Source organism: Gobio gobio, assembly GCF_949357685.1.
Source record: "Gobio gobio genome assembly, chromosome: 4".
NCBI lineage: Eukaryota > Metazoa > Chordata > Actinopteri > Cypriniformes > Gobionidae > Gobio > Gobio gobio.
The window spans coordinates 57,268,711-57,281,417 of NC_137100.1; the positions used below are offsets into that span (position 1 = coordinate 57,268,711).

General features: G+C 38.2%; 1 protein-coding gene across 4 annotated transcripts in view; it reads left to right on the forward strand.

Moving 5' to 3' along the window:
* The first annotated feature begins 1,421 nt into the window (after positions 1-1,421).
* Positions 1,422-12,707, forward strand: part of ypel1 (yippee-like 1) — a 29,959-nt gene continuing 18,673 nt past the window's right edge. The window contains exons 1-3 of one of the 4 annotated variants that reach the window (XM_079813920.1): positions 1,422-1,717; positions 6,427-6,514; positions 6,607-6,894. In XM_079813920.1, coding sequence (XP_079670046.1) covers positions 6,778-6,894 — 117 coding nt within the window. In that variant the 5' untranslated portion in view covers positions 1,422-1,717; positions 6,427-6,514; positions 6,607-6,777. Of the gene's footprint in view, positions 1,718-2,885; positions 3,114-6,426; positions 6,515-6,606; positions 6,895-12,707 lie in introns of those variants that run through there. The other 3 variants (XM_079813919.1, XM_079813922.1, XM_079813921.1) reach the window with 3 other exon arrangements.

A 12,707-nucleotide genomic window follows, 5' to 3' on the forward strand; every position in this document is an offset into this window, starting at 1 on the left:
TTTAGCACAGCATTTCTGTCATAATGAAAATGCCTGTAGCTTTTGGAGCAATTGCAGTGTTGGTACATTAGATGGCGACAGAGTTTAACTATATTTATGATGGAGATTTTTTCTTTCTTTCATTTTCCTTATATTATACTTAGCTATTATTATTGACCGTAGTTTCTGAAAAACAACTGCTGATGGAGAATGTGAGTTAGATTGGGTGAGAGGACTGCTTATTTTACGTATCGTTTATCATATTACTTATTTGAGTCTGCTTCCATTTCGCCAAACAGGTTTATTTATTTATTAATAATAATAATAACCACAAGGGCTGTATTATAATTATAGTTTACAACGAATATTTCCATTATAACAGATTGTTGTTGTTGATTGGCATTGTTGTTGTCTAATTCAAACGATAAAGATCGCACCAACATCCGGGCATTTTGCGCTGTTTACCAGAACCACGTGTTGTGGCTATAAGGACTGGAGCGCGCTGCCGTGCGAGTTGGCACGTGTGTCTTCTGTGAACGCGCATTATCGAAAACAAGCGAGATGCTAGCGAGCGCGGGCTTTGTGTTTGTCTGAAGCACGGAGGCTGCGGCGATTGGCTCTGTGAGCGATCTGCCTCTGCAGCTGATTGGTTTGACACAAATAATTCTCAACCTGATTGGTTGTCATGTCTGCGGAAGAGAATGCCGTCATAATAAAACAATATATTCTCAAATATCTTCGAGGAAACGCTCAAAAGCAAACGTATGGTATCAAAACAATCGAAATGACGAGGTGTCCTTTATAGTTCACAATAAATTCTACCCAGCGAGTCAGTAAGTTTACAAATAAAGAAATAATTAAAGAAAGAAATACATTAAGGCCAGTTGAATTATTTTTTTTAATTATCTTTAAAGAAATCACTCTTATTATAATTGTGCCTTATTCCAACACACATACATGTATGTAGCCTACTATTAACAACCCCAAATTCTAACAGTTACAGTATTTCTCTTTTAGTAAAAAAACAAAAAACTAAAATCACGATCAGAAATCAGAAATGATAAAGATGAGAAATAAATAGTGAGCTTTACTAAGTAATTATTTTTCATTAGGCCTATTTTATGTCATTTATTTTATATTTTATTTTCCTTTTCACTCTTATGCATAATGTATGTTGCTAATTATAAATTTAAGTAAACCACAAAATGCTTAAACTGATTCTTTTTAATGTTATCATTTTCTATTAATCGTAATTATAATTGCATAATTACCTACAGCTTGTGGAAAACTAGGGTACATTTGTTGTATTCTTTAAAATTGCAACCGCAACTTTAAATTTACAATTTCTTTTTTTATTATTATTATTATTATTCCCATGCAGCTTTTTTTGTGTGGACGCATTTTTATAAAAGGGTCACTTGTTTAGCGATCAAAATATTTGTGAATGAAGATGGGTCAGATGTAAATGTTAGTGAGCGTGGAGCGCACACGAATAGCGACCTCCGCCTCGTACGTGACCGCACCACAGTCTTATTCAAAAAAAGAAAGAAAAATCCGCAGAGAAGATTGTCAGAGCGGAGGAAATATGAACAATATTCTCTAAACAACAACCACAACAACAACATCAGCAGCAGCAGCATCATCTTGGACCGTCGTGACACATGCGGACACCTCAGCAGTGCTCGTGAATGAGAAACCCTGCAGTGGGGAGAACAACTGCTCCACTTCCACCCAAAAGGTATCGAATTCTGCGTCGTTTAACATCTGGCTTGTTGTCTTTTCATATATATAGATTTGATGATATTTTCCAGTGCAAACAGCCAAACGTGTGAGTTGCTTTAGGAGGACTCCATCCTGAGTGCCTCAGCGAAGGTCACATTGGAGTGCTGTGTTTTTATATTCCCACAGCAGGCAGCAAGTTCAAACACGACGCTGTCAACCATAACACTCTGTATTTTGATTTTATCTGCTGAGCTGGGTAATAATTGCCTTGTGTCAGTGTGAAAAGCTTCACTGTGAGTTACCATGGCGCGGAGTTATAAAATGGGACGCAGAATGAAAACATATGACATCATCAGGACAGTGGTGGCGTCGCGTCAGGCTTCCTTATTTATCCGAGGACTTGAGAATATTCCACGAATTCACGCTTTTACTGCTCTCTTTTGAAACTATTGATCAATACTGATAATCGTCGGAGCACTGTGTCTGTCTGCCTGCCTGCCTATGTCAATAGGTAATAGGTTATTTATCTTTGAACAACGCACTGTCAGTGAATATGATGACAATGACATTCATGCTGAGTTTATGTTATGCATCGCATCTGCTGTTATAACTGTGCACTGGGTTGGTTTTTTTGTGACCATCATTTATTTTAGGCAGTCTCTTCACTTATTATTTATAAGGCGTAGCAGATGCTCGCTGACGCATAAAGAGGGGGCCATTTATTTAACGCTGTCAGGCTGTGAATCGCACCCTTTACACAAGTCTCAACCCATTTATTAAGCAATATTGCTCTATAATGATTATGTCTTGAAGTGTTGACATGAATTGCATGTTTCCCATGTGGTCTTTGTGGGTGTATCATGATAAAAAGGAATCAGTGACATTATGTGGCTTAAAGTAGCCTAGTTAGGGTTATAATAACTACAAATCATGCAAGACTATTCTAAGAACTATTCAATCTTAACTTTAAAAAAAAATCTAAATCCATTACACATTTTGACATAATGCAAAACATCGATCCGATTAAGTCATAATTTTAACCTATGTTATCGTTGAGTTGCGTTGTTTTTATTTACACATCCGGGATTATTTTCGCTTCGCCGATAGCCACGCCCTCGCAGCTCAGCTATTGGACGCGTTACACGCCAGTAATGCGACGCCCCGCCCACCCCCAAAGCAGCATCACAAACACAAAGAGTGCAACAAAGACTAGAGAAATGTACTGCCTAACCGACACACAAAACTGTCAGATAGTCTCAGTTTGAGATCTCAGGCGGAATCCGCACCGAGACAAGACAACCAAAAACAAAAAACACATACTAATATTACAAAGCATACTTCGAGGGGGAAATATATTGAGCTTCCCTATAGAAAATCTATGCCAAACTTCGCATTGAGATCCAGTTTAAGTGGTAAGTTGACGAGTTTCTGCTCATTTCAAACTAATATACCTTTACGTTTGATATGATTATTGTTTTAGAGTGCTTATTAGTAAATGTACACAAGCTCAAAACCTTTCCTGTCTAAATCTCTCGTCTGCCATTGATAAAATGTGCAGCTGGACGCATGCACGCGATTTGTAAGTTAATTGTACGGTATAAAAACACAAATGTGGTATTTTGTTTGCATAAGGAATGACAATTTAACGTTGGCATTTGTGTTTGCACATATCGAGACTCAAAACGTTGTCTCTGTGTCACTGCGCTTCCTGGTTTTGTCAAAGCACGAGCCTTTGTTTTGGATCCACGTTGGTCTCACGGTTTCTTTGTTGTTTGCTCTAAAGATCCCGCTGACAACAATCAATTTGCACCTTTTGTAACTGGTTGCCTATTGTTGGCGCACTGAACTGCTTCTATGAACATCTTGCTTTAGTTGTTTGTCACTTTGCAGGGAAGCAAAACAAAAGAGACAAATAAATGCTTATGCGGAATAAGTTGCACTGAATAAGTAACTTGCTTAGATTTATAAGTGATTAGTGGCTTATCGTGCCCATTCGAGCTCTTAAATGGTTAGATTTGTTATAGCTACTATTATTGTTTTTCTTAAGCCATAATGCTCATGATTAGCCTTATCCTGTCAGGTTAACACGCGCGCACGAGCCTCCTTTGTTTGTCTGCTGTTGATCTTCCCTCTGATCGACCGTCCTTTGGTTTTATTTCATGGCGCTTTTACCGATTGAACAGTTATAAACATATTATAAACGAACAGTATTTTCCGCACATTTTACAACATTATAGATATTTGTGTTTTTTCCAAATAACTTGCCTTTATAAAAGCACGCTTGACGTAATTTGCGCGAGCACGTTATGTGCTTATTTTTGTGCTTACATTATAATTCGTGTTTTTATATAAACATGTATCGGTAATAATATCGAGCTATTTTCGGGCATATTTATGTAATTAATAGATTTGTAAAAATGAAAGGGGAAAAAAGAGCAATCACATCGTACATATTGAATATCTATAGATATAATGTTTACAGGTAAAGTTCTCATTTCCATCGAGACGCGTGCCACATCGCGCGCTGCGCGACCCCTATAGTTGCCTTCTTCATGCACGCGCGACAGAGTTGCCATCTCCGCTTATTATAAGCGATTGTTTTGTTTACGTAAAGTCGCTTATAATTATGGGCCGTTTCGAGGGCTTGTTGGCATTTGAGATTGATAAGTAGGCTACTTGGTCTTCACATCACAATGACGTACGTACAATCGACCGACAACTAATAGGAGCAGATGTCAAATATTCCCACCTGCTGTATGCATCCCATAATTGTATTATGTAATTATTGGACGCAGGAGCCCCGTTCCTCTTTCGTCATACGTTTCTGCTTTTCTCAGATTCTTTGTGCGCACGAGTGAGATTTATTTAATGACTTAGAGAGTCAGTTAATGTGTGAAACATTTAAATTATTGAGGAAAATGATATTATAAAAAACTAAATTTTAGCGTCAATATTATTTTTTACATTGATTAATGTATGTTTTATGCAAAACAAAATCAGCATGGGGTTGCTTCATCAGACTTGTTTTGGTTAGGTAAGAGTGTGTTGCTTGTTTTTAGCGAGATCTGGCAACAGCGGCGCCACAGGAGCAGAGCTCGCTCGCTTTGTTGGTCGGCATGGTCGGAGCTTCCTGTGCTATTGCGGAAGTGGCTGTTTTTTCTTTTGCATACAGTGCTGTTGCCCCCTCATTAACGCATTACACAGCGTTTCCTGTTATTTTCTGATTGTCTGTGTGAACAGCGTGTGAACTATGGAATGATGAATGTCTAAAAATAGATGGCGTTTAGAAAAGCCACATGTTAAAATCTGCCAGTGATAAAAGGAATAGTTCACTCATAAATTACAATTCTGTCATCATTTACTCAAACATGTTTACATTTCTTTGTTCTGCTCAACACCAAAAAAGTTATTTTGAAGCATGTTGGGAACCGAACAGTTGATGGGCCCCATAGTATTTTTCTCCCTACTATGGAAGTCATCAACTGTTTAGTTCCCCATATCCTTCAAAGTATCATATTTTGTGTTCAGCAGAAGAACGAAATGTATGCAACTTTGGAACAACTTGACGGTGAGTAAATGATGACAGAATTTTCACTTTTGGGTGAACTATCCCTTTAAAACTTTCTTCTGCAAGTGTGAAATGCCTGTAATTATTATTATTCCCTATAATGTCTCTTCCCCTGCAGAAAAGTTCCATGATACAGTGGCATCATGGAACCATGTTCATGATCAATGGTTTTGCATGATAATCAAAGGAAGTGCTGTAGCTAAAATAACTGATTTAAGTGCAACCTTTCGCAATCAATTCACTGCTTTAGTGCTATTTGGGCTCTGTAAAAAGGGGGCAGTCTGGTCTGGTAAAGCAAGATGATGTGGATGTTATTGTGTAATAGACCGTGCGTTTCCCACAGTGGCAATAGAGCTTAGCTTGGTCCTCTTGGTGCACAGGGCAACTAGCTGCCATTTTTGACATGCTTAAACAACTTGTCTAAAAGTGAATGTTAAATATGTGGTATTCCCTAGAGGGAAAATCATTATTACTCACACTTCATCAGTCTCAGAGGATGATCAGGCTTACGCTGTCAAGGGTGAAGAGGAAATTCTTTTCCTTTTTCTTTTATCTGATTTGGGCTGCTCATTTGCACATGTTAAATATGTTTTGCCATTTTAGGATTAATTGTTCATGCTTAACAAAAATAGTTAGTTAATACAAGTTGAGCAATGCTTTAGGAACACCAAGGACATGGGATTGATTCCCAGGGAATGCATTGTTTGCATAAGTCGCTTTGGATAAAAGTATCTGCTAAATGCATATATGCAAATGTAAGTTCAACCTGGAAAACTTTGTCATCACTTAATGGTTACTCTTTCCATGCAATGCTAAGCTTCAAAAAGAATGCAATAGTACCATAAAAGTATCATAAAAGTAGACCATATAACTTGTGCACTATATACAAAGTCATCTGAAGTTTTGTTATCTGCAACGGATCATTGAGTCTAAATCAAGGGAATGTGGATCAAGAGAAACAAATCAGTCCAATCCTTAAAAAAGATTCCCTCAGACTGGTTTTGTGAACTGTTGCACTTGAGAACCAACTCAAAAGAATGTTTTTGTGAAGCTTACAGTCATATGGATTACTTCTGTGGTGCTTTTGCTCTGTTTCCCATTCATCGTAATTGTGTGGAAAAAGTAACCAGTGCAATTTCTCATTTTGTGTTCCACAGCAGAAAGACAGTCATAGTGTTTTGGAATGACATGAGTTGAGTAAATGATGAAAATCATGAGGATTTTTGGGTGAACTAAGTCCTAAAGGTCAGTTTCAGGTTACCCTATATTTTATAGCTTGGTTGAAGCCAATGAATAATGACTTTCTCCATCCTCCTTTTCTTGCCTTCTTTTTCCAGGTCGTATTTTCTCCTGTGGTGTCTGTGTGGAGCGTGCCACACACCCACTCCACAACAACGACGGCTTTTGCTTGCATCTTCCAGTGTTTCTTCTGTCAGCAAGTTCAGCAGAGCTGCAACTCGTCTAGTGCCAGCCCAGAGGAACCCAGTGAAGAGAACCACGACTGTGAGATGGTCAAAATGACAAAGTCTAAAACTTTCCAGGCTTACCTGCCCAACTGTCACCGAACCTACAGCTGCATCCACTGCCGGGCACATCTCGCCAATCACGATGAGCTCATCTCAAAGGTCAGTGGATTACAGGCAGTGCTGGGGAGTAACTTTAGTCTAGAAATCTAATTTGCAGCCAGGGTCGTCTAGCAACTCTCCGTTGGCTTGCGAGCTGGAAAAACCAAACTCTGGTCAGGCCAATCACATCGTGTATAGAGTCGGTGGGCGGGCTTAACATAATGACGGCAGAGTTGTGGTGGTTCCGCGTGCTACTTGTAAACAAAGAAGCTGGAGAAAAGCGGTCTTTCGAATCGGCTTTGGCCGCGACTCTGGAAGACTTGGAGTTAAGCTTTTCTTTGAGAAAAGAACAAAGAACGGCACTGAAGTCATTCTTAAAAAAGGAAGATGTGTTCGGAGTTTTGCCGACCGGACACATCGAAAGTTTAATCAACCGCTTCACCTTCTTCGTTGCTCTGGTTGGTTGTAGCGCTATCCTATTGCATGCAGAGGGAATTTGAAAGACAACCGTTTATCCCGCCCCTCGGATTGAGCCCTGCCAATGGTGTGTTCCCAGACCCAACATCTTGATGTGGGTCTGGCTTGTCAGGCTAGAGTAACTTACTAAAAGTAGCGATGCTACTTGATTAACTGCATTATTCCGTACTATGATCGTAGCTCAGGTTCTTTCAAAGTATTGTAGCTTTTGCAGTAACCACAGGACACTTGCATGTTTTCATGCACGCGTTGTTTCGAGAAGAACGATCCTCACATAAAAATATTGATACAAAATGATATACTAAGTATATTCACTTAATTTGAAAATAAGTTAATGTGCAAAATAAACTTTGTTCGTGGAGTGGGGGGGGTATATGTATGTGTAATAAACTAGATAACATTTGTCTGGGTTACACTTTATTTTAAGGTGTCCGTGTTACATTGTATTTATACATTTAAGTACCGAGTAATAATAATGAACTACATGTACTTACTATGGGTTAGGATTAGGTTTAGGGTTAGTATACATTACTATACATGTAACATGTGTAACAAAGACACTGTGAAATAAAGTGTTACCTTGCAGCATGCTATAAGTCACGTCTCTGCTGTGCTTAGACTCTTATTGTGTCTCCTGACTGAACCCATAATAGGTTTACCAGCCTAACTGACGTACGGTTTTGTGTATGGTATACTGTGATACCACAGCAGACACTTTGCATCTTGTTTTGTGGATTTAGCAGGATATGTTCGCACAGGAGGCACGTGCCACTCTCCCAGATGGCTAAGCTGTTAACGCTACTGCAAGAGATGATCCATTTCCCAGTATGCACAGCACCTGTCAGGATCTGTCGGACCCTCTTGTAGTTCAGACACGATCTAGGAACAGGTGGTTTGGTAAACCTGTATAATTTCTTGTTTTCCAGGCTAAAGGGATTTGAAAATTAGATTCTTAAGAATACAATTCTTCTTAAAGGGATAGTACACCCAAAAAATACAAATACTGTCATCATTTACTCACCCTCAAGTTGTTCCAACCCTGTATGAGTTTCTTTCTTCTGCTGAACAGACCTGTATGCACAGCAGAAGAAAGAAATTCATACAGGTTTGGAAAAAATGTGAGGGTGAGTAAATGATGACAGTATTTTTTTTATATTTGGGTGAACTCTCCCTTTAAGAAAATATTTGATAATAACTTAAGAATTTTTCTGTAATTGCTCTTTGGAACATTCTTATGAACTTAGAATTCATCTTAAAAAATCTCTTAGCTTCTTAAGAAGAATATCACAAATCCAGTCCCAGTTAGTTGTTTAGTTTTGGAAAAGGTCTAATTAAAATTTTCACAAACAAAAAGAAACCACGTCATAGCTGCTTTATGGGTCTTAAATCTGAAGCTGTCCTCAAAGTTTTCATGGGTTGCTAAGTGATCCAGCAACGTTTTATTGATGATTTTGACCTGAGGAATGGAATGTTGTTTAACTTGTAATTCCATTACATATTTAGATACTGTTGTTGTTGTTGTTGTTTTAAAGTCATAGATTATGTTGATATGCAGTTGTGCAATCCTGTATTGTAGTATTGTATACAGATTACAAAGAAGTCAAGGCTAAATGTACTCATATCACACAGGAGGGGGCTGGACCTCTGTCCTTCTAGGGAAACCGGGGGCATGGCTCCTCGTAAGAAAATGTTGTACATTTTTAAATTAAATTCATCCATCTGGTGCACTTTGAGAGTTCAAAATTAAGAGCTTCAACCCATGTTCAGTGTGCAAAAAAACTTAACAAAAAAAGGGTGTGCATTGACTTTGAACTTTAAAGGGGACTCAACCCTATTTTTAGTCGTGGTATAGTGTCTCAGTCAATGACATTCACACTGGTGTTGTAGGAAGCTAAACAATTACAATATAATAATAAACTGAGCAATTCCAATAGGGTCCTCACACCATCGGTGCTCGGGCCCTAATAATAATGTATTATTATTATTCCTATGACAGTATTAGCCTATATTGTGAAACAAATGCAAATGATTTTTAATAATAATAATTGTATGTTATTATTATTCCTATGACAGTATTAGCCTATATATTGTGAAATAAATGCAAATTAATAAAAAGTACTGTATTTTATTTTACATTATGCTACAGTAGGGAAATTACAATACTGTTGTCCTAACTTCTTTACTTAATAGGCCCTTGCTTTTATTTTGACGGGAACTGCAGTTGAGCTTTTATTTTGGCAGAAAACTACCGTTTCTGTGAAAACAGGTTTAAAAATCAAGTGAAATTCTATAAACATCTGCTCACAAAAATGTTGGAAATTATGCAAATGTGAAAATAATGCGCAACTGTTGGCCGCTACATTCCCAAATGTACGCTAAACTCGCATGTAGAGATGGAGTTCACTGCATTCACTGTGAACTGAGCCGTTTGGAGACATGGAAAGCACTGGTTGCGTCTCAGCTGATCGCGTGAGAAAAGTGCGTACTTCACTGAAACGTAGTGCAAACACAAAAGAAAGAAAAAATGTGTCAAAAGTTTACCTTTAGGGGTACAACTGCTTGTCACTGGGGCAGTATCCTTAAAGGGACATATTTGTACCCTTTTTACCACAAAAAGGTTCATAGTAGTACCTTAAGGTACACATTTGGTACTAATATGCACCTTTTAGGAGTTAAAAGGTACAAAGACGGTCTTTTAAGGGTACTGCCCCAGTGACAAGCTGTTGTACCCCTAAAGGTACAATTCTGACACCCTTTTTTTTCACTGTGTGAACAGACTATATACTTATTATATTAAAGGGATAGTTCACCCAAAAATGAAAATTAGCCCATGATTTACTCACCCTCAAGTCATCCTAGGTGTATATGACATTCTTCTTTCAGACGAATAAAATCGGAGTTATATTACAAAAGTCCAGGCTAATCCAAGCATTAGAATGGCAGTAGTAGTTGCTCTGTTTATGAAGTCCATAAAAAATGCATCTGTCCGACGGCTCCGGGAGGTTAATAAAGGCCTTCTGAAGTGAATCGATGTGTTTGTTTAAGAAAAATATCCATATTTAACACTTTATTAAGTAAAGTTATGGAAAAAGTGTTGAACATGTGACCAGTTACGCTCGTCAGACATTGCGTACGCATCTTGAATTGCGAGAAGGCACTTTTGACACTTTTCCACGGAAGGCGATCAGCCGAAATTTTACTTAATAAAGTTTTAAATATGGATATTTTTCTATCCCAAATGCATCGATTCGCTTCAGAAGACCTTTATTAACCCTCCAGAGCCGTGTGGAGCACGTTATTTGATGGACAGATTTTTTTATGGACTTCATAAACAGAGCAACTATTACTGCCATTATAATGCTTGGATTAGCCAGGACTTTTTTAATATAACTCCGATTTTATTTGTCTGAAAGAAGAATGTCATATACACCAAGGATGACTTGAGGGTGAGTAAATCATGGGCTAATTTTCATTTTTGGGTGAACTATCCCTTTAAATCACAGTCTTTTGTGATATTAAGTAATACATTTCTGTATATCTAAAATATACTGTAGAAATGTGTGAAATCTGTTACCACCAAATTATGGCTTGTTAATACTTAATGGTGATGATGCATTGCAATCTATATATAAATACACACAGAATCTAAAATAAGATCTGTGGAGAGCAGCAGTAATATCATGCCCTCCTTACACACAGATTAATTGACTGACTGTATGCGCCCATGCCAGTTAGATCATCTTATTTTTGGACATAAAGGTAGACCAGGGTCCAACTTCAGGACCAAAAATGTAATTTCACAGTAAGCGAAGCAAAATTTATTTGAATCGGCTTCAGCTCAAGTGCATTCATCCTCCAGAATCTTAGAAAGTCTCTTTTCCTTCAGCCAGAAAGCACAGATTATTGTGTGTCCAGATAAAAGCATTAATGCTCTTAGCACTTGAAAAACACCACATGCTCTTGGGAGGTGTGTCGCATGGGTGAAAAGCGGTTTTGCTATATGACTGCATTGGACTCGCCTGCAACTTCCTTTCTCCAGCTCATCTCCTCAGCGCCAAGAATTACCTCTAAGCTGATTATGTAATTTCGGTGAGTGTGATAGTCTGGGTCCAGCACCTTTCTTTTGTAGCTACTGCAAACCTACGGGCTCTTTTCATGGCACGCATTTTCATTTCATTAACAAATGGACCTGCTCGGTGGCAGGTCGTATATTATGAAGGGTACATTGTCTCTGCGCTGTCATCTGCGAGGAGATTTTAAGGGCAAGAATAGACATTACACAATGAAAAGCTCAACAGATGCTCCTTATATCCTGACATTTAGCTGATGCCTAAAGATGGCTTTGTTAAAGATGACCCACTTTATTTCAGAATGGAGGCCTTTGTTAGCACTTGAAAGTGGAAAATGGTCGTGGCTTTTTTGACAGTTAAAGCAGGTCAATTTGTTTATGACATACTTTCAATCTTCCAGCATGGTCACTAGAAATGAGGCTTGCCATGTCAGATATCTTGTCGTCTTGTTGTTATATTTCATATAATGCAATCATTCTTGCTATATTAATTGTTGTGAATCTCCCATTGAAAGGATGCATATCATCCTACTAATGCATTCTTTTATAAGGAGGTGAGGTATCATGATATCTTGCATTATGCTGTCACAAACCTGCCAAGAATTGGATCAACGTTAGAAAGGATTAGCAGGCATGGTGCTAGCCAACAAAAAGCAGGCATTGCATGCTGAACTATTGGATCGGCATCAAACATCACTGACGGAATCCGGACAGTATTGTGGCAAGGCTAAGCTAAAGGCTTTGCTGCAGTAAGGCATCGTCAGGCACCCTTCTGGCTCACAGACAGACACCCCATCTGCTCCAGAGATGGACATTGGGTCATATATCACTTCATCAAGGATCTTTTTACTTTAAGCAATCTAGTCTAAGTCTAAGTAGGGAAATCCTTATACTGAGTGTCTCGGATAGTCCTTGGAAGTTCTTGGAAGATGTGCATATTAAATGCTCCAAAACCTAGTTGGCAGATTTATAATGCACCATAGGCATATTTTTTTTTCCTGAAAAATGCTTCAAAACGTTGGCAGCATTATTATTTTACCTTCTAAGATATATGGGCCAATTTTTAAAACTGCAGTGATTCAGCAAAGCAAATATTAATGGCTAATTTCCTATAAGTGTGTGTGTGTGTGTATACACTACCAGTCAAAAGTTTGGAAACCGTACTACTTTGATTGTTTTTGAAGTAAGTCTCTTCTGCTCACCAAGGCTGCATTTATTTATATTTGAATATATTTTAAAATGCAATTTATTTCTGTGATTCAAAGCTGAATTTTCAGCATCATTCCTCCAGTCTTCAGTGTCACATGATCCTTCAGAATTCATTCTA